At 37.7% G+C, this 23,501-nt stretch overlaps 1 protein-coding gene across 1 annotated transcript in view; it reads left to right on the top strand.

The window, feature by feature from the left end:
* LOC149566966 (uncharacterized) overlaps positions 1-11,586 on the top strand; it is a 39,149-nt gene extending 27,563 nt beyond the window's left edge. The window contains exons 7-15 of the mRNA XM_089816584.1: positions 6,658-6,827; positions 7,034-7,112; positions 7,247-7,321; positions 7,988-8,085; positions 8,212-8,319; positions 8,592-8,649; positions 8,771-8,968; positions 9,067-9,376; positions 9,485-11,586. Of these exons, the coding sequence (XP_089672710.1) occupies positions 6,658-6,827; positions 7,034-7,112; positions 7,247-7,321; positions 7,988-8,085; positions 8,212-8,319; positions 8,592-8,649; positions 8,771-8,968; positions 9,067-9,376; positions 9,485-10,746 (2,358 nt within the window). The 3' untranslated portion in view covers positions 10,747-11,586. The remainder of the gene's footprint in view (positions 1-6,657; positions 6,828-7,033; positions 7,113-7,246; positions 7,322-7,987; positions 8,086-8,211; positions 8,320-8,591; positions 8,650-8,770; positions 8,969-9,066; positions 9,377-9,484) is intronic.
* The last annotated feature ends 11,915 nt before the right edge of the window (positions 11,587-23,501 follow it).

Raw genomic sequence — 23,501 nt, 5'->3', positions numbered from 1 at the left:
TGCCCGAGGAAGAAGCTATTAAGTATGCAGCAATTCATCTGGATGGGTTAGCACACCAGTGGTGGCATCATGGTATGGTCACTATGGGACATGCACACATTACCTCATATGTGGAGTTTACAGAGAGGCTGATTGAATGTTTTGATAGGAAGGATCCAGAACTCCATTTCAAGGAGTTAGCTAAGCTTAAACAGTGGGGATCATTGGAAACATACATTTTAGAGTTTTAGAAACTTGCAGTGTTAGTAACAGATGTATCTGAACGGAGGATACTAGTTCTATTTATGGATGGGTTAGCTGATCCGTTGAGAGGGTGGATTAAAGCTCTCAACCCTCCCACTTTGCAGGAAGCCATTAAGAAAGCTCATGACATGGATTCCTCTTCATCTTCAAAAAATAAATTCCAGGCAAAGAGTTTCCCTTCAAGGAAAGATAAGGACAGAAAACCTTTTCATAAAGAGGTTCAGCCAACTAAGGAGGAAAGTAAGAGGTTGGACAATGAGACACTTAATGATGTCAAGAAGAAGAAGCTTTGTTTTCATTGCAGGGAGCCTTGGGATTTGTCACATAAGTGTCCATTGAAAGCAGAAGCTAAGCAGATGGAGTACTTTTCAGCCGAAGAGTCAATAGATGGAGATTCAGAGCAGTCATCCGAATCAGATGGAGATGATGATAGTTCTTCACAGGAGGAAGCACACGGTGATAGCACGATAGCTTAGTTGTCAAGTATACGGGAGGCTGTCACTTTCAGAGTTAGGGGAACCTTGGATGGACAGAGAGTTGTGGCACTCATTGATACAGGGGCGACACATAACTTCATTGATGAGAAGTTTGTGACATGCAGAGGGCTACATACAGAGGAGCATAGGGGATTTAAGGTGATGGTTGCCGATGGCTTCAAAATTGAATGTACCAAGAAAATCTCCAACTTGCAGCTTCGTTTGGGAGATTATGACATGACAGGAGATTTCTTTGTGGTCAACATTGGTGATCAGGATATGGTGCTTGGGATGAACTGGATGAAGTCTTTGGTAGAGTTTACATTTAACCTTGAGAAAATGGAAATGAGGTTTGAGGCAAATGGTAAGAAGATAGTGCTCAGAGGTTTGTCAGATGGGAGAATTCGAGAATTCAAATGGACATTTTGAGTTCTTAGTCATGCCCTTTGGGTTGACAAATGCCCCTACCACTTTCCATTCCTGCATGAATAGAGTGTTCAGAGATCAGTTGAGGAAGTTTGTGTTGATATTTTTTGATGATATACTGATATACAGTCGTACCTGGGAGGAACATTTGAAGCATATTGATACAGTGCTCAATATTCTAGAGAGGGAGTCATTATATGCCAAGATGAGTAAATGTGAGTTTGGGATGACAGAGTTGCTCTATCTAGGGCATATTATTAGTGCAGGAAGTGTTCGGGTTGACCCAGACAAGATCAGGGCCATTCTGGATTGGCCACCACCGAGGAACACTTCACAACTCAAGGGATTTCTCGGGCTTTGTGGGTTCTACCGTAGATTTGTGAAGGGATTTTCACAGATAGCAGCACCACTTACAGATTTGACACGGAAAGATAGTTTCAAGTGGTCAGAGAGGGCTCAGGATTGTTTTGACAGGTTTAAGGAGCTGATGAGTACATGTCCTGTTTTAGCCATTCCAGATTTCACAAGCCTTTTGAGCTGCAGTGTGATGCCTCGGAAGAGGGCATAGGAGTTGTTCTCATGCAAGACAAACATCCCATCGCATATGAGAGTAGAAAATTACGAGGTGTGGAGAGAACCTATAGTATCTACGACAAAGAGATGCTAGCAATCATGCACGTGCTAGCTAAGTTCAGGCAGTACTTAGTGGGAAGCCGATTCACAGTAAAAACAGATCATAATAGCGTGAAACATTTCCTTGGACAGAAGGACCTTAATGACAAGCAACAGAAATGGGTGAGTAAATTACAGGCCTATGATTTTGACATAGCCTATGTAAAAGGGCAGAAAAATATTGTTGCAGATGCTTTATCTAGAAGGCCTCATTTGCCTGCTGTTGGGATAGTCATGGATGATTGGAGAGAGATGATCTTGGTAGAATATGCTAAGGATAGTTGAGCATCTAGCATTATTGAGGGAGCTATTCAAGATAGTCGATACACTGTCGTAAATGATCTGATCATCTACAAGGAAAGGATTTATTTAGTACCCGGGTCTGCTATGAAGCAGAAGATTTTGAGGGCATTTCATGATTCACCAATGGCAGGACATCCCAGATTCTTTAAGACATATCGGCAGGTGAGAGAGCGCTTCACTTGGAAAGGATTCAAATCAAAGGTGCTTCAGTTTGTTAGGGAATGCCCTGTGTGTCAGCAGAACAAACAGGAACATTCTTTTCCGGGTGGTTTACTACAGCCCCTACCCATACCAGAGAAGAAGTGGGATAGCATTTCCATGGATTTTATCACAGGCCTCCCCAAGGTACAGGGTCGGGATTGTATCTTTGTTGTGGTAGATAGATTGACGAAATTTGCACATTTCTTTGCAATTTCGTCTACATATTCAGAAGCACAAACAGCAGAACTATTTTTTCGAGAGGTATTCAGACTACATGGGATACCACGGAGCATAGTCAGTGATAGAGACAGCAGATTTATGAGCCACTTTTGGCAGGAGTTGTTCAGGTTATGTGGAACAGAGCTCACTCCGAGTACCAGCTACCACCCCCAAACTGATGGGCAGACAGAGATAGTGAACAAATGGGTTGAGGGGTACCTTCGAAACTACATTGCAGGAGAGCGGAAGGCTTGGGTGAAGTGGCTACATCTAGGGGAGTACTGCTTTAATACCTCTCTCCATATGTCTATTCAAATGTCCCCTTTTATGGCACTGTACGGGTATGATGCTCCTAATTTTTTGGATTTGTTATTTGGGGACAGTAGGGTGCTTAAGGCCAAGCATACTTTGCAGGAGTGTCAGGACATTATGCGATCCTTGAAGGAAATTTTTTAAAAGGCACAAAATCAGCAGAAGCAATATGCTGATCAGCACAGAGTTGAGAGGTCTTTTGAGGTGGGAGATATGGTGTACCTCATGTTACAGCCGTATAGATAGTCCTCTCTCAAGAAGAGTGGAGCAGAGAAATTGAAACCACGCTACTATGGACCGTTCAAAGTAATCAAGAGAGTGGGCGAAGTAGCTTATGAGTTGGAGTTGCCTGCAGACAGTAAAGTGCATAATGTGTTCCATGTGTCACGCCTTAAGAAGGCATTGGGTCACAATGTGGTGCCTTCAGTAGTATTGCCACCTCTTGATGATGAGGGAAAGCTTATCTTGGTTCTCGAGGCCATACTTGACTCCAGGGAGAGGGTGCTTCGCAAGAGGACTATCAGGGAGTATCTAGTGAAGTGGAGGAACCTACTTGTCAAGGATGCTACTTGGGAAAATGAGCAGATATTGTAGCATCCAGAGCTGAAATTGCTTGAGGACAAGCAATTTTGGGAAGGGCGGACTGTAATGTCTCCTTTCCAGCATTCATAGCATGATGTTGTAGTTAGCCTATTTCCCCATAGTCCCGTAGGCTAACTAGGACATTAAAGGGGCTTAGAGGCCATTTGGCCTAGACAGTTTCAGTTGTAGGTCTTTCTGAGGGGTTTTGAGGCAACTTTGGGCATACTTACTATTTATAGTAAGTCATCTTGGACATGGTCGGACATTCAGTCACAGTGGTATGTCGATGGTAATTGTTTAAAATCGACAGGAAGACTTATTTATCATTGATAAGATTTGTTATGCATTGATAAAGCCATTTTATAAAGTTAAATTTAAATATTTAACTTTATTAATGCATAGACTATAGTTTGTGGGAAATATTTAAATTAAAAGAGTTCCCTTTATTTTTATAACACATTGGAGACATAAGGTACATAAAGGGAGTTATGTTTTATCCCACATTGAGAAAACGAAGGATTGAGCTCTTGTGAGAACACTATAAAAGAAATGGAAGAGCTTTTTTTTTGTATGCTTGGATGAAGATTAATGTTATGTTGCTGGATATCTGATTATCGGGCTTGGAGGACGGAATCCCTCTTTGCTAGCATTCTCTTCGCTGTTGGAAGACACAGTCAGGAGGATCAAGGGTGTTTTCACTTCAAGAAACACACTGGGTTACATTTGGGGCGTTTGCATAAAGAAATTTACAAGGGTTTGATGTGCAGATCTGAAGTTAGTTATTGCTATAGTGCCGCATGAACAGTATTTTGCTACAGTCAGCATAAACAATATTTTTCTATAGTACGGCGTGAACAGTGTTGGTATCAAGTTTACTTGTTTTTCCGGCTGATTAGAAGTTTGGAGGGCTGGCCGACTACATCTGCAAAATACTACGGCAACTAATTCCAGGTTTCTTCTATCAAATTTTGATATTTTGCATAATAATTGTTGAATACAAGTCTGAATAGTTGTTGCAGCCTTTAAGGCAGCTGTAAGTGCACATCTACATTTAAAAATCACCCTTTATTAGCAGATTGAAAGAGTTTCCAAATTTTTCATATACTATTGAATGTGTGCCAAGTGTTTGTGAAAATGTTATGATGTGTATTATGCATTTTAATATCACTTCATAGTTGTTCGTAAATCTACTCATTGGAAAGCAATTTATTGAGGAAATCAGCTTTATGAGTTTGCATACAAAGTGTTTGACAATATTCCTTAAGTTAAATTTCTGCAAGTCAAAGTTCAAATCAGGGGAGGATATTACAGTATTATATATTATATATTTGATATGTAAAATTAATTTGTAGTTTTAGACTATGAATCTGTGTATAGTTGTAAAAGTTAAGTATATTTAGCAATATTTTATTATTTTAATAATTTGTTTACAACCAACTTTGTATAAGGCAAATTTTTTTTCTTGTTGAACTTCATCCAAATTCTATTGTTTCCAAACATGAGCACAAACTTGAACCTTGTGAAATTTCGAAAGATTTCCATTATACACACACACGAGACAAAGTTACCGATTTGGATGCGGATTCCAAAGAAGATGTGGGTTCTTTTTTTTTAAGGGGGGGGGGATGCAAATGCGTATCTATCTATCTATCTAGAGAGAGAGAGAGAGAGAGAGAGAGAGAGAGAGAGAGTATATGTATATGCAAATAAATGAGAATTTCAGTCCTGTATTCTTACCTTCAAGATCAAAAGATGATCTACATTGTTTCTTTCATATATTTTGTTTACATGAAAAAACCCTAGAAAGTTATTTTTATGAGGTACATATTCTGCAATCTGTTTACTTGTTTCAGATTTTAGGAATAGATTAATTTAAAAAAATCGTGGCCTATAATTTGAAGAGAGAATTTCCTGTCACTATTTGTCACAAAAATGACAACCTAAAATGCCATCAAACTTGAAAAGCTTTGCAAAATGCATTTCCATATATGCTCAACTAGCCAGCAGCCCAGAAGAAACCCTTGCAAAGAAACCTATGGCAATTCAAAAGGAAGAATCCAACTTTAATTGGTTTGTGGGGAGTTGGACATTATTGGAGTTTTGCAGACAGCCAAAGGAGCTGTAAAATCAGTTTTGTAAGCTATTTTTAAGCACTAAGCATATAGTCACATTTGGTTGAAGTTTTCACCCACAAACAGTTTCTCTGAGTTATCTTTGTCTCGTTGCTGTTCAAATCTATTGTATCAGCTCTTATCTTTCATTACAACTGTTTAATTATTTCACTCATTTTACTCATGATTTAAGCCTAGCAGAATCATGCCACATGTCAAAAAAAATAAAAAAATGTTAGTCTTTCTTTTCTCGGCGAGGAAGCCTGTGGATGCTCCTGGGTGCCACCTGGATGCCACTCACTGGCGTCTGTCTAGATCCGGGTGCCTGTGAGTGGCATTCAGGTGGCACTCAGAGGGCATCCGTCCATATCTGCTTCTGCCTCCAGCCTCCAAGAGGCTGCAGCGGTATCTTAGTGTGTGTGTGTATATAAAATATGACATCTTGAAGTCCTTGTTTTCTTCTTTGAAAATGGCGGTAACAACATTAGTTTCCTAGCAACCTTGGTTTGCATTGTCTTTGTTTACATTAAATTTTTTTGTTGGGTGTGTTCCTTTAAATGTTTGGATGTGTACTGCTCCATTTTCACATTTATTTGGTTCTTACGAACAAAATGATTTAGGCCCCTATATACCTGCACCTATGTGCTACATAATACATGCGTTGTAGTGAAAAAGTGTTTGACAAGGAATAATTTTTTGGAGATTCCTTATTTTCATACATGTTTATTCGTCAAATGGATACATTAACTTGTCTATATTTCATGATTCATGGGGTAGACTCATTTTTATTTTCTTTGTATATATCTATGCTATTAAAATACATTTGAATTTAAAGATCAGCAGTTATTATTATTATTATTCTATTAGTTTGTTCTACATATTTAATTTAATTTTTTTTCCGATCAAATCTACTTTGTTAAACAAATCTTGAACTTTTGGTTTGCCAATATTTCCCCAAAATATTTTGGCTGCTTTGCAGTTATTCCTATATAAAAGTAAGGCCAAATTTTGTACGTATCAATTTCAAAATGATCATTCACATTTCTGATGATTGAACTACTGGAAGCTGTGCAATTCACTTACATCTCATCATTTCTAATTTTGTTTTACAGGTATTACTTTTTTCTACAATGACTCGGCTATTAGATGTAATGGAAGAGTACTTGACATGGAAAGGTTATCAGTATCTTCGCCTGGATGGACATACTAGTGGAAATGATCGGGGAGCTCTTATTGAGCAGTTCAATAGACCTGATTCGGAAGCCTTTTTATTTTTACTCAGGTGTCTTGCCTGTTTAATGTCTTCTCAACTTTACATTGGTATTTGCATATATTTTAACTGACTCTAGAACATTCCTTAAGTAATGATATCTCTCAAGTTAGAATTGCACATCTAAACGTCTATGAAATAGATGATCTTGATCTCATAGTTCTCATCCTGGGAACATCTTTTTGTTTGATGGCTCATGCTAGCAATTTTGTTTTCAGTATCCGTGCCGGAGGTGTTGGAATCAATTTGCAAGCTGCTGATACAGTTATTATATTTGACACCGACTGGAATCCTCAGGCAAGTTAGGAGAAAGATGCTGGACAATTAATCTTTTTCTATACGGTTCTTTAATAATTTTGAACATCTTTGCTGTCAATTCAGAAAACTTAAAAGTGGACACTTATCTATTAGTTAAAGTTGCTGTTTTTCAGGTTGATCTACAGGCACAAGCAAGAGCTCATAGGATTGGCCAGAAACGTGATGTACTAGTATTGCGTTTGGAAACGGTACAAGAATACATTATCCTCTCATTTTTGTATTGTTATGGATTTTATGGGGTCATATACAGCACAATAATCCTGAAATATATTGTCAATTTTTTAATTTAAGGTGTTCCTAGCACACCTTACAGATACATTGCAGGAGGATTGGAAAGTATGAATATACTACTGCAATAGAATTGCTATTCCAATCTCAGCAGTTGGCACTACTAACATAATCCAAGCAAGAGAATTTTTTTTCTGATGATTACTCCATTACATGCATATTATAGTTGCAACAAACTGTATTCAGTGAATAAAAACACTGGAAAATATCACGTGATTCAAAACTAAAGCAATTGACAAGAAAAGATTAATATACTAAAAAACAGTATGTTTAATTTCAAGCTTTTAAAAATATTTTAGCCTGAAAAGTTTTCCTTAATTGATTATTCATTTCTTTATTATTTGCATTCTGGAGTTCCATTTTCTGTGATACATACATTGTTAATGTGAAAAAATGGAGCGGCTTTTCTACAGTACATTTTTAATAAAGAAGAGAATGTGACATGCTCATCTTTTTGTTTGTACTGATTCCTTCTCACATTTGACCAGTATAGAATTCTTTAGAAACAGTCAAAACATTCACAGATTATTATATTTGTACTCACATTGTTGACATTGTTAAATCAGGTTCATACTGTAGAGGAACAAGTTAGGGCTTCAGCAGAGCATAAACTCGGAGTAGCTAATCAGAGTATTACTGCTGGATTCTTTGACAATAATACAAGGTCTATTCTCATTCAATTAGCTAGTTACCCTGGAAATTTATTTGTCATGCTTTTGATTTAGAAAATAGAAAATCGATTTTGTAAATTTTGAATGGTGAAGATGCTTTATTGTACTTTCCACTGCAGTGCGGAAGACCGAAGAGTGTACTTGGAAGAACTTTTGAGGGGTTCTAAAAAGGAAGAAGATACCCATGTGCCAGATGATGAAGCTCTAAATTATCTTTTAGCTCGCAGGTTGTGCGGGTTTTGGCATTCTCTTTGGGAGTCTTAAATTTTCTAAGCTCAACAAATCTAAAGTGATAGTCTGCTTTGTCATTTTGGCAGCAATATTTGAATCAACTGATACTTCTCTCTTGATTTCATTTCAAAAGCTCTTAACATCAACATATATATTGTGATGTTTGTTTGACATGTAGCTTTTGTTCTTGAATATTATTTTGTACCTTTTTAAAATGTTCTAAGAAGCACTATTGACTACCTTGATGAAATGATCTTCTTACTGCCAGTGAGTCCGAGATTGACATCTTCGAGGCTATTGATAAGCAGAGACATCAAGTTGAACAAGTAATGCATTTTATGTTTAAATATACATGGTGCTGTCATTCTTTAGTATTTCAATTTCAACCACTAAATGGGGTTGCATGTTGCTGATACTAGTGATTTTCCTTGAAACAATGTGTTCCAGGAAGAGTGGTTGAAGTGCATACAAGGAAATGGGGATGATCAAGGAACGCCCATACCTCCTAGGTTGTTAGGGGAAGAAGAGTTGAAGCCTTTTGTTGCGGCAATGCAAGCATATGACAATGCACATAATGGTGGAAGAAAGAGGTCTTCATCTGCCCTGGATATTCAACACTATGGAAGGGGTAAACGAGCTAGAGAGGTCAGTTGAGAAGTCTTGGTTGTTTCTATCATGCCATGTCATAATCACTGATAAATTGATCATTTGCTGACAATTGACACTCTTCCTGCCTTTATCAGGTACGCTCGTATGGTGATCAATTATCAGAGGAAGAGTTTGAAAGGCTTTGTCAAGCTGGAGCTCCAGACTCTCCCAAAAATAATGATATGGGGAAAGATCGTAAAACCAAAAGTGCAGTTAAATCAGGGCCAGCAATAGGTGTAAATGAAGTGGTGCCAGTAAAGCGAGGACGAGGCAGACCAAGGAGGGTACCAATTCCACCTCTTTTGCCAAAAGCTTCTGGTATATGCAGTACAGAGGGCAGTTCATTAGGTATACCAGTGTTGGCTTCTATTAATGAAGTCAATAATCGGTCTAAGAATTCTTCAGGTACACCAGTTTCAGCTTCTATTAACGAAGTCAATAACCATTCCAAAAAGTCTTCAGGTACACCAGTTTCTGTTAATGAAGCCAATAACTGTTCTGAAAATTATTCAGGTACACCAGTTTCAGCTTCTATTAATGAAGTCAATAATGATTCCAAGAATTCTCCAGGTACACCAGTGTCAGCTTCTGTTAATGAGGTCAATAATGAGTTCAAGGTGTCAGCTTCCGTTAATGAAGTCAATAACAAGTCAAATAATTCTTCCATTACACCAGTGTCAGCTTCTGTTAGTGAAGTTGATAACGACTTTAAGAATTCTTTGGTTATACCAGTTTTAGTTTCTGCAAATGAAATCAATAACGAGTCCAGGAATTCTTTGGTTACACCAGTGCCAGCTTCTGTTAATGAAGTTGATAAGTCCAATAATTCTTCAGGTACACCAGTGTCAGCTTCTGTTAACGAAGTCAATAACCAGTCCAAGTATTCCTCATGTACAACAGTGTCAACTTATGTTAATAAAGTCAATCGCCAGTCCAAGAATTCTTCAGATACACCAGTGTCAGCTTCTGTTACTGAACTTAGCAATCAGTTTAAGAATTCTTTAGGTACACCATTGTCAGCTTCTGCTATAGAAGCCAATGACCAGTCCAAGCATTCTTCAGTTATACCAGTGCCAGCTTCTGTCGGTGAGCTCAATAATCAGTCGAAGAGTTCTTCAGATAAACCAGTTTTAGTGTCTGTTATGGAAACTGATGATACTCCTATCATCAATTCTCAGTCAAGGGCTCAAGGGATCTGCAATATTGAAACAGATGTTGATAATACAGCCATATTGGCTGAAAATAGTGAAATAGTCCATGGAGCTAGGAAAGCCAATAAGCATGAAAATAGTGGAATTGAGAAGGAAATAGAAAACTCTACCTGTGGAGATTTGGATGTAAAGAAAAATTTGTTACTGTGTAATGTGGCCATGGAGCATACACCAGACAAGCTGGATAAACAAAAAGAAAGTATGGAGATTGACATGAGCCATCATCAGCAAAGGGATGAGGGATCCATCTTGCTAGGTCCAAATGACATGCAAGAAATAGGTGATGCTCAGAGAAATTCAGAAGCATCTGCTTTAAATGTTCCAAAGGCAGATCCTCTCCATGAAATAGGAAAAGAAGTTGCAGAATGTCAAGAGGATAATGCTGGTTGCATTTTTGATAAAACAGAAAGTGCACATTCAGAACCAAATCTTCCAGAAAATTTGGTCACTATGCATGCAGAGATCGAAACTTGCACTAAACAGCCTGTAGAAGAACCAGTCATGGATCTGAAACCTGTCACCATGGACAAAGTATCCAGTATAAGTGATGCAAATAATAATTGATTTGTGTGACGAGATTGAAAAGCAGTCAAAATCAATACACATCTCCGGGTATGCAATAAAAAACATACCGCTCCAGAATTTGAAGAGTTGTTGGATTATATGGATAATGACAAGCAAACAAACGCTAACAACTATTGTTGAGAAAAACAACGACAGAAAGCTTGCGGAAGGTATTTACTGATGTCAGCTTCTTTGCAAGGCAATAAAATCATATATGGTGTAAAAGAGGGAAGCAAAACGTCGAAAAATTGCTCTTGCTTTGATTGACACTTGTATTCTATTATGTTCTGTTGCGGCTATATATGACTGGTAACAGTTGTGCAAGAGCTCCGATCAGAATCAGGCCTTTTAATAGACATAACTTCTCATCTCAAATTTAATGTTAACTTACCTGGTCATTTTTCGTTGATCAGGTAAGAATAAAGACATTTAATAGGATGGATGAGCAAGTTATTTGTTGTGTACAGTGGTCCTCTTCAAGATCTCATAGCTTTAAGATTTGGCACTCATTGAAATTTGATTTTTTTTCGGTGACCTGGTTTTTCCGTTCTGGTAAGATTCCAAAGAGACGTGTAGATTTCATGGGCCCAATTAACGGCCATAGATCCATCTTCTAAGGAAGGAGGAGCACACATGATGTTTCTTTAAGAATCATTATCTAATAGATAAATATCTTGAGGAAGTCAACTAAGAAACGTAAAACAACCGCTTACATAAAATTATTTTGATTGCAAATCAAGTTCAAGAGCATGTCTCATATGTGTTATGATTAAACATGTGAGCACAGTATGTTTATTGCAAATCAATTTCAAGAGCATTCCTCCCGTGTTTTATGATTAACATGTGATTCATTGACTTAAAGCACTACAATAAATTTTATTAAATCAATAAATATCGTTTAAGGTATCAAGAAGTGAATTTGTGAGCAACTTTATAATTATTTTAATCGTATCAAATTGTTCTACTTTTTGAAGACAAGTTTTAGTTGGTTAAGTTTGGTTCAATAAATGTTTGAGATTCAAAAGATTTATCTAAAACAAGAGTATTATGTGCTAAGCTGATATTAGCGATAGTGAATATTCATAAGAATATCAGAAACTAATACATAAATAAAACGAAGAATATTTCCAATCTTCTCTCTATGTCAAGGAAACAGGTGTTTTGTCTGTGTGTAGTGCAGGGTGGCTTCAAGATTGGCACTGGTCAGAAGCTTCGAGTGCATGTTGAGTGACAAGCTTGGGCCAAAGTTGGGGTGCTCATTTTTGGGAGTCGTCAAGATCAATATAAAGAGAGGTTCCAACTTTAGCTTGCACATGTTACAGTTACTTTCAATCTACAATGGTTGGGACTAATGATAGTCTATTCTCAACCGATAATCGACTTAAGTGAGAATTAGTTATTTATATATCCTAACATCTAACATACATGTATCATCACAAACTTGGAGAGCGTAGTAATAAAAAGACTTATTACTAAAACCCCTCATTGCCCTCTTTTTCGGAACTTCATGGGTTGGTAATAGATTCTTTTAGAGACCCTAGGTTTCTGATAACAATGTGCTTTTCCCATGTTAAGAGTTTTTTTGTTGCTATTTTTTATTTTTATGTTGACAAAGATCTGATGTTGAGCAATTATGGACTCATGGACTCCTTTTTCCGCAAAATGTTTGAGACTCTCCTTCAAAACTCTTACAAAACCACGTAGAGTGCGTCTAGTGTGAGTTCCTCTTCCTAATCTTCCCCTACATTTTTGGGATAGTTCATGTTTTGAGGCCATTGGTCGTTTCTTATAGGTGGATGATACTATGACCTTTTGGTTCACTCTAGTTTTGCATGCATTCTACTTGACATTGGTATTTCTGTGTCTCTTTTGAGGGTTGTGGTTCTTTGTTTGGGAATAAACCATGTACTTAATGGATAATGAGGGCCTCCCTTTTTGATGTCATCAATGCTTTTCAAAAGGTCACCTAATAATAGATTGTTCTCTTGCATTGTAAAGTTGTCACCAGTTAGTGGAAAGGCATTAATGATGGTCATTTGATTGTCTCGACATCTAATTCTTCTTTTGATGACTCTTCATAGGTTGATGGTGACTCCCCTCAAGAGGATGCTCTTTTGGTCTTCCAAAACCTAGTGGACTCTACCCTAATTGTTGTTGGTGCAACCTTATTTGAATGTATGAACCTTTCTTAGTTTGCTACTCCAATGTGACTGCAACCTTTGGTTGACAATGTGCCAATTTACCAACACTTTGCCCCTTTTTGAAAGTGATGAAGGGTGCTCCCCTTAATACCACACACGATAAAAAATAGAAAAATAACAATTTGCGAGAGCAAAATATGAGCTTATTATCTCTCCATGTGTGGAGTTACAAAACTTAGAAATACAATATGCAAATCCACATGGGTGCCTTCCTTACAATCTTTAGTAAGACAAAGTTGCGAACCACCACCAAAAATTGGCCTAGACAACCGAGAACCCTTTTTTATATAAGCATTTCCACCATCCAGGAAGGATCTAAAAACTTAACCCTAACTCTTGACGCTGACCAATCTAATATTATATTATTTTATTACACTTTGTTACATAGAATCAACTCAAGACAATTTGCAAATTACACTTTTGGTTAGCCCAACTTCTGCAGACTATAACTTGCAAACCGATGCCTTGATTGGCTATTATAACCCCTTTTGGAAATGGTAGCTCCTGTTCTACAATGATTGATTGTGCACAATTTTGTCATTTGAGGTTTTACCTCATTTTGGAGCCATCTAGGCCTTCAAAATTGAGCTTGACGTTTTGATATAAAAAATTCATATTGAAAATTTACAATAACTTTACTAATACATATGATATGACAATGAAACTCATCTGATAGACTGATATATCTAAGATGAACCTCCACTCATGAAATTAGAACATTTTGAGCTCACATGACCAACTTAATAAAATTAGCAAGTTTTTACAAACAACTTTGCATTGAAATAACCCTTATTGAAAAGATAGAAATAGAAATAGAAATATTTTTGGGTGATGCAACATTTGATAAAGTCTCTCCAAGATGCTCCTACATCAGAAAGTCTCTCCAAGAGGGTTCCACCACTTGCTATAGGAAATTTATAGTAATAGTAACACTTGTACAATTGTTTTGATGAAGGATTCTGTTGCTGTCTCTGATGTTTCAAATGATGTCCTTATGGTGGTGACCAAGAATGTTGCAGCAGTCCCTTCTTTGATTGTTGTAACTATTGATTCATTTGATGCCTCTCTTGCAGCTTTGTCTCAGGCTGATGTTGTTATCCCTTTTGCTATGGTCTAGAAATCGTGTGGTGGTGTTGTTTCTTCTCTTGCCGCAAGGGTGTTGGGGGTTGGTTGCGGAGTTGATGACCTTGTATGGCAGAAGGCTGCTGGGATGGACAATAGTAAAAGGAAAAAAAGTCAAGCTCTCCAATCCTTCGTTTGATATGTCTTTATGTTCTCAGAAGATGGGATTGAAATGTAAATCTTGAGGCTTGGTTTTGTATTAGGTTTCAGGTCCTTTCAAAACCTGTTGCTCACCTATTCTTTTGAGGCTGTCCCTTTTTGTTTGGCTCACCTGGCCTTTTTGGCTTGTTGTTTCTTTGTAGTTTGTCATGGTTTAGGACTTAATGCCTATTTCTTTTGCAACCATGGGGTTTTATGCACCCATTTCAAAACCTGTCTTGGTTGGTAGAAGTGTACTGTGTTACCTGTGAGGCCACCTTATTTTGGTTGGTGACCTGTTTCTCCTTTGGTCTATTGTATCTTTTGTTCGAGCTACATTGAAAGTATTTTGATTTGTAAAGGATTTCAGACACCCTTCAAAACCTATTTTCCTTAATAAATATGCTTGGACAATTGTTTGATGGCATAGGAAAATCATTCTTCAAGTTTTCATTCTCCTACCCACATTGTGAGTGAGCTATTTACCAATTCTTGAGTTTGTTAATCACCATTCTACTAGTGTTATTAATGGTTTGTCCCTTACCTTGTTGTAAATAACCTTATTATCATTTAATACCCGTCTCAAAAGAATCATGCTTATGATTGATGCCAAAGCTAAAGCTATTTGATTGAAGATATTGGGCAAAGGTAAATGTCTCAAAGGGCTGATTAGCGAGAGCTTCCTAGGTAGGGATGAGACCTTGAGATCTACTCTCCACCAAATTGTGTAAAGTTTGGGACAAGCCATGCTAATGCCATTATTCACGTTAAAAAAAGTTCTCAACACACTACAGTTTATAAGAGGCTTTATTTGGTTCCTACAATCTAAAAAACAAGGTAAATGTCTTAGACAACCAAGTTGTCTTTGATCGAAATGTGGAAAGTGCTCAACCATTTAAGCATGTGCACAGAGACCACATAGGGGAAAATAAAAGTGGTAACGCCTTTTTAATATTGAGTAGAGAAAAAGTCTATAATGTTAGATAATAATAACAAAGACCTAGAGTTAGTAGATTCCTAAATGATGTTACATAGACTACCAATGCTAGCTAGGACTACTATGCCCAAAAGGAAGGAAAACCTATCTAGGTAAATCAATATAAAAATTGATGATATGATCAAGGTCATCTTTATCATCCTAGCCATAGTAGTCCAACTTGGACTCTACAACTTTGTTGACCTAATTTTCAAAAAAAAATTAGGACAAGGCAAAAGCTTTGGAAAATTGGCAATAACTTGCCAAAGTCGTCAAAATTTTGAAAATATGTTCTCATAAATAGTCTTAAAAAACACAAACACACATTGGACTTGTAGAACATATTAGGAATTTTCATCATACATAATCAAAGACTGAGTTAAAATATTTATTATAGATAAAAAAACAAGTGCAACCTCTGAATAAGTTTGAGTTCAATACGTTGTCGTATACCACAAGAGAACTACCTTTTAATACAAATTAAGTTCCAAATTTTGGTATGAATGAAAACTAGAAATTGTAAATTTCATTTATGATTAAAGCTCAAAAGACTTTGTTGTCGTTGTGTGGGTGTTTAGTGTTGTGTATGACTAAAGCTCAAAATAGTTTGTTGTTGTGTGGGCGAGCAATTACAACATTCTGAACAAGTGCCCTGGTAGGTGGATTAGGCTATTTTATTGAGGGGATTCCCTATGTTGAATGACAACCCCGCTTATTCCTCATTTGTTGCCACTCCTACCTCTCACTCAATTGCTTGTCTCTCCAACTAAACTAAGTGATTATAAGTAAAGAATGGATCAATATCAATATCAACACAATTAGGTTGAGCAATCTAATCTAAGGAATACAGATTAATGCTACTCAAGTCTAGTGCTTCATGTGAACCTTGACCTTGTACCTTATTTTCATGCAATAGAAGGTTGCATTACACATAGAAAAGATTTTTTAAGAACTCTTGACTTAATATATGGTGCTTTTGAGTCAACTTATAGTGCATTTTTTTGCGAATGGCGTAAAAAACAAGTTGCACTTAAAATTAGAAACTTTATGAGGCTAGGATAACATATGGATAAAAAGCCTTTGAAGATTAGGCATTGGGTCACTAAACTTCCCACCACAACCTATGAAGATAAACATTGTCAGTTTTTGGTAAAGATTTTCAATAAATGTAAAGAGGGAAATAAATGGTAAAATAATATTGAATTTATTTTTCTGTACTTCACAACACAGTGGCTCTTTTATAAATGCAATCATGTGGAAAAAACAATGGTCCATTGGGCCTTCTTGTATAAGGCCTCGAAGGTTCTTGTCGACAACTAATTTTTGAATATTTTATCTAGGTCAACAAGAACCTCTACATGCAGTTTGAACGTAGGGAATATATAAAATTTGGGGTTTGAAAAGTAGGCAACAACATGAATTTGTTGGTGGAGTCTCTGGTCAATTATTTGCCACATGGCTTTACATTTAATTTTCCTGACCCATATACATGTTGAGCCACCTCTTTGGCCTTATTTATGGCCTAATATAGATACCCCATGGGGGTTCGATTCCCATTTACTATTCATAGAACCCTCATTGATGATTCTACTACTAGTACATAATTTTTTCAAAGAAAAACAATGTTAGAAATTGTATAGTAAGAAAATGGGATCACATAAGATTCTAGTTCCCACAATCCTAAGGAACATTTGGAATACAATAACACCATAAGATGAATATGATTACCACCACTTGATTGAAGGATGCCAATGTAATATTTATGCTCTCGAAGTTTCTATTTATTTATTGCTTAGAATTGAGGAGGAGATAATTAATGTTTTTATACAAATGATTAAACAACATAAGAAATGAACTTAATGAGCTATAAATAACGTATAAATGGCAATTATGAGGGATTTTTGTTCACCTAGAATGAAGATAGGAAGAATGCTGACACCTGTAACTATAAATATGAGATCTCCCAACCGACACCTAACGACAAGCTAAATTTGACCTAGATCTTGGACGTAGATAACAACCACATTATTTTGTACCCTAATACTAGAGTTGGGATAGACAAAATTGGAATTGTCTTAGGAATAAGTAGAGGTGTTTTGCGAAGTCTCAAGGAGAAGGTAAATCATCTAGCTTGGAGAAGAGGATGAAGTGTAGGAGTAAATTTTGAGAAGGGTGTTGTCACAAAATTTTTCACCCACATCCAAATTTTTTACCTAAGGACAACCTTGTGAAACATGGAAACAAGCTCCAAGCTATGGGACTTGAACTATGAGGTTGAGTCTCTAGAGAAGGCCGACTTCCTTTACGATTAGGGTGCACCTAACTACTCTTGGAGAGGAAAAGGGAGAAAGAATGCATAGAAGAAAATCTACCTATTCTAACCTAAAGGGGTGATGCACCAAAATAGAGTGTTCAAACCAATCTCTGCCCATACATGCACTATTGAACCATCATGACACCAAAAGATATACACATTCAAACTTGCTTTAATCTAAAAATCATATACAGATTAGAAAACCCAAATGAATGACACAAGGAAAGAGATGATTCACTTATATACTATTCATAGGCCAAAAGAGATACAATCATAGAAGATTACAGATATCTACAATACACCAATGAGAGGCAAATAGTTATTGCACTTTACATTAGTGGTTGAAGGAGATAAGGTAGAATGTCATATAGTTCAGAGGAAAAGGGAATTTACACATGAAATTGTAGAGCAATATCAGGGAAGTTAGAGAAGAGTCGACTAGAACAAAATCTACAAAAATTGCCTTTATAGTTCAGGCATAACTGAGATGTCCTCTAACTAAAGTTACTCCACAACCACCTCCATTAAGTCTTACAAAGAATAATCATGGAGATCTGAAGAAAATCTGATCTGAGCATAGATCCAGATGCAATGATATATGATCTTTGTTGAAACAAGGCCCTGAGAAGACAGAAATGATGCCATTAAATTGTTTGACCAAGTAGATAGATCAACTAGGGTGGTGGAGTGTTCTCCTAGGATTAGCAGTCATTCAAGGGTGGTTGGCATTGATCACAAGGATCAGATCGCACAACAAAACTCAATTTTCCCTGTTTCTAGCTCATGAATCAGCGAAGTCAATAGGTCAACCTAACTCTGTCACTAGGATGAGTGAAGTGGGCTAGTAGTTTCATTTTATTTTTCCACCCCGCAAGGTCTCCACGTGGTTGACCAACATCTTCTTTACTAACTGTGCTACCTCCTTAAAATCCTGACCGTGACAGTCACATAACCACTAGCTCATTTGTTAATACCTTAACTGTAATGTATTTCCCCAGGCCCGCAAGGACACCTATCCCTCAGGCACTTCCCCACATTGGTTAACTTCCTTGTAACTTCATAATGTGGGAAAGCCCTGATCGTTGATCTCTGTGAGAGCAGTGATCGTCAAAGACCCCCATATTACTGTGTTTGCTCTTCAAAATTTTGGGCCGATGAAACATCGACATCTAACTCAACCTGACCCGGCCCTAACTGGCATCACCCTGGAGACCCACACAAGAAATTGGTCCCACAGAGACATGCGGTAGCAAGGCACTTGCTTGCATTATTTAATTTCCTTGCATCTTGTTAATGTGGGGAAGCACCAACCCTTGATCTTCTTTAAATCTATGGTGATCATAAAATCATGCTGGACTACATACCTAGTTAGCTAGATGGGCCAATGAAATGCCTCCATTGTACTCTGACTCACCTAACAACTGCCACCAAGGATGAGTCGTCATCACCTTCTAAGAAAGGTGGGCCCACCAGCCACACATCACAAAGGGGCATGCCAGCATTGTTTAACATCCTTGCAACTTCATCTTGCGGGCATGCACTAGCCACTGATATGATTGCATCAGACAATGGATCTTGCTACTGAATAGAATATCACCTTTTCAAACCCACGTGTTCTAACAAGTGCCACAACAAAAATATTTATTCCTCTTGAGGAGAGTGGGCCTAGGATGTCACATCATGCCACGCGTTGCAAGGGCGCATACTTGCATTCCTTAACTACCTCACATCTTCATATTGTGGGCATGCACCAGCCATTGATCTCGATAGATGTAACGGTGGAAGGTACAACTGGGAACATGGGATGTCATGGGACATGTGTCACAAAGTGGCATGCCCGCATTGTCAGAAAGCCTAACAAAAGACAAAATGCAAGAATGCGGGAACCAATTGAACTGCCAACTCACCCTGCCACCTTTTCCACCCTATCTACAGCTGCTCAAAGAAGATGGACCCACCTACCACGCGGCCAAAAAGCACTTACTTGCATTGTCAGGAAGTTTGACAGAACTTTGAATGTGGGAAAGCGGGCGCCAATAGAATCGCCAGTTGGACTAACCTTCCTCCTTTCTGCAGCCCACAAGAAGAACTTGGACCCACTGATTCACATGTTGCAAAGGGGCTTCCCCACATTACGCAAAGGTAGTGCATTTTCAAAATGCGAGAAAGCACCCACTATAGATTTGTGCTAGATCTGATGGCGCAGAAAGTGCAGGCCAGCGAAAACATATTTAGGAAATAAGAAAATACAATAAGGTTTTATCATTTTTTTTTTTGATATTTCCAAGCCATTTAAATAATATAAAAGTGGGGGAGAGACTGTTGGGTGGGATTAAGCATTCGAATTCAAATTTTTTGGCGAGAGGCAAAAAATGGATAACAAAGGGCTAGTAACTAAGGCTTGGTAAACCAAGAGATTTCTTGGTGGGCTTGTGAGCACAATTTGAGATTTCCTTGAGGTTTTTTGCCATAGTTTGGATCTGGACTAGTTGGGATTAGTGTGGAGTTGGATCTTGAGCGATCTTGTTGAACTATTTTTTAATTTCTTTTTGTATTTTTCCCTAACCCGAAAGGTCGTGCAATCAGACATATTGCATGTAAATAGTTGATTTATGAATAAAGTGTTGTGATTTGGTATCAGATCTTGCACTTGTATTTTGTTTCCATTGTGTAGTTATTTGCAAGGATCTGGATTACCTCTAGAAGGGGTACCTTTGGATTCTCGTTGCATCAAGTGGTATCAAAGCACAGTTGGTCTTGAGTGTGTAGACCAAGCGTCGAAGTTGAGGCAGTTTGCACTAGGACTTGGGTGAAGGCTAGAAGATAAGGTTGATCTCGTGGAGCTGTTCGATCTTTTGGATTTATGAATTCATTACTTTGGGTTTGCAAAGGATCTTGGAAGATGCCTCCAAGAAGATTGGACCCTAGGGCAATTGATGATCTTAGTGATGTTGTGGAGGAAAGGATCTCAGAGAAGATTAAAGCAAAATTCTGATATGAGATTGCATTGATGAAGAGTGACATGATTACCAAAATTGTAAGTGTTATAGGTGGTGTATCTTGGATATGAGGAAGTTTCTGAAAACTTTTAAGTTTCTAGATCGAGTGGTGAGCACATAATTGATTGTGTGAAGAGAAATATGAGAAATAGGGTTGGTTAGTTTGCTAGACCTAGATCTCAATTAAAACTAAAGCATAAGATGGAGGTTTTTAATTTCTTGGGTACGTTGAATCCTGAAGACCTGATTAATTAGATTGGTGAATGTGAACACTACTTTGAGTTAGAGGATATTGGATATCCACTTAGAGTAACGTTGGCATAAATGGAATTAAAAGGGCATGCTACTCTTTGGTGGAAAGAAATGCAAAGAAACAGAGAGGAGGAAGGTGAAATGAAGATCGCTAGATGGAGGTTGATGGTAACTAAGTTGAAGGCTAAGTTCATTCCTACTGATTATGGACTTGATTTATTCAAGAGGTTATAGAATTTGAAGCAGAAAGATATGACTATGAAAGACTATATCAAGGAGTTCTACAAGTTGACTATTCGCTCTGGGTATAGAGAATTGTCAAAGGAGAAGGTAGCTAGGTGCATTAATTGTTTGAGATTCAATATCCAAGATGAGGATGGTATATTGAAGATTGATTCAATTGAGGATGCTTATCAATATGCCCTAAAGGTAGAAGATAAGTTGAAGAGGAAAAATAAAGGTAACTCTAGAGGGAAGGAGAAGCAGGATAGCTCAATAAAAGCTAAACTGAGTGAAGAAGATGAACCATAACCTATTGACTAGACGAGAAGGATAGGCAAAGGTTATTTTCTACAAATTTGGAGAAGTAGGACATATATTTTATGAATGTCCAAAGGTTGGCGACAAAAGAGTTGTTGTGAATGAGGTTGAAGGCCATGCCAGTCAACCTAAGCAAGGAGAGAGTTTGCTAGCTCAGCGAGTACTGGTTTGTCAAAGGACACAAGATTCTTGTGAGAGGACTAGTTTGTTCAGGACTCGTTGTAAGTCTAGTGGTAAAGTCTACAATATGATTATGGATGGTGGTAGCATTGACAACCTTGTTGCTAAGGAGATGGTTCAAAAACTCAGTTTGAAAAGAATGAAACATCCTTATCCTTATAGGGTTGGTTGGTTGCAAGGTGAACATGCTTTAGAAGTGAGGGAGCAATGCCTTGTTGATTTCTAGATTGTAAAGTATAAGGATCAAGTGTTGTCTGATATTGTCGACATGAACATTTGTCATGTGTTGCTTAGTATACCTTGGTATTATGATTGCAGGGTTGTGCATGATTATGTCAAGAATTTGTTTTCCATTGTGAAAGGTGGTAGAAAGAATTCCCTAATTCTTTTACAAAATGAAGAGCTCGGTAGGAGGAACCTGAGTTTTGCTAGCCGAGTTGGGTTAAAGGATTCTAGTAAGGTTGGAGATCAACATGGAAAGTAGACTTGTAGTACACTGCGGATGGATGTGAAGAAGTAGAAGAAGATCAAGGGAAAGAGTGTACAAGTTGAGGACTTAGAGGATATGTATGTGAAGAACCAATTTGGAATTTATGTGTTGAATCCCAAAAGATGTTCTTCTAGCTACTGAAAACTCTGATGTAGAAGCATCCTTGGTGGGCTTGCATTCCTGCATGTTGGTGTGGTTTGACCTTGGAGTTGGAGGACTTTGTCAAAGAATGAAGTGTGAATCAATTGATATTGAGTTGGTTTGGTTGTTGTGTTAACCAAGTAACTTGCTTAATGAAGATGTTTGGCGATACTTGGGGTACTCAGCAAATACAGGGAGCTCGGTTTGCACTGGGAGCTTGACAGTAGTGTTTCCCGAGTCAGCTTCGTCTATGAAGGGGCTCGGCTACTTTTGGAGGACTCAACACATACTGGTGCTTGGTTACTGAAGGAACTCGATTATGTCTAGTGAAATGCTAACACTCGGCATGGTTTTCTCTAACACTCAGTTTGGTCTTGGTCCCTGTGGTGCCCGAGTTGTTTGTGAGCTGACTTTTAGCATTTAATTTGTGTATGGGTATTTAATTTATGTTGTAGCCAACTTGTGGCTTATGCAAACATTTAATGTAAGGTTTTATTTTAATTTGTAATGGGCTAGGCTTACTTGTGGCTTAGTTGGGTATAAGTAGGGGTATTTTGTGGAGTCTTGAGGAGAAGGTAGATCATCCAACTTGGAGAAGAGGATGAAGTGTATGAGAAAATTTTGAGAAGGGCTAGTAGCCAAGGCTTGATAAACCAGAAGATTGCTTGGTGGGCTTGCAAGCACAAGTTGAGATTTCCTCGAGGTTTTTTGCCATAGTGTGGATTTAAACTGGTTGGGATTAGTGTGGAGTTGGATCTTGATGAGGGATCTTGTTGAACTGCTTTGTAATTTCTTTCTGTATTTGGAACTAACCAAGAAGACCTTACAATTGGGCATATTACATGGAAACAGTTTATTTATGAATAAAGTGTTGTGATTTGTTATCAAATCTTGCCTTGGTGTTATGTTTCCACTATGTAGTTATTTGTAGGGATCCAGATTACCTCCAGTAGGGGTACCTTTGGATCCTTGTTGCATTAGTCTCTCATCTTATCACTCACATTAATAGGAGAATTGAAGTCCCCCATAACAAGCCAAGGCTCATTAAGTAAGAACTTTGTAAGATCTCCAAGCCTTTCCTAGAAACCCAAACTATCATTTTTAGTATTGGGTGCATATATATTTGGAAGAATCGAGAGATATTTTTCTCTAATGTGAGTAAACTTAGTACAACTAATGTTATTTTCAGAAAAATGACCTCACCTTGAATAAGGAAGTCATTCCAAAACACAAACAACAACACCTGAAGCTCCCCTCGAGTCACAACCAACCACTTTCCCATTTTTGAATAAAGAGAGCATTTCCATTTGTCTTTAGACATTTTAGTTTCTTGAATCATAACAACATCCAGTTTGTAGTCCCAAATAACATTCCTCAGCACATGTTTTTGTGATGCGCCTTC

Source organism: Cupressus sempervirens, chromosome 3, assembly GCF_028749045.1.
Source record: "Cupressus sempervirens isolate cs-2001-9-10 chromosome 3, ASM2874904v1, whole genome shotgun sequence".
Lineage (NCBI taxonomy): Eukaryota > Viridiplantae > Streptophyta > Pinopsida > Cupressales > Cupressaceae > Cupressus > Cupressus sempervirens.
The sequence above is the reverse complement of the archived record's forward strand: the minus strand, read 5'-3'. Positions and strand labels throughout refer to the sequence as shown.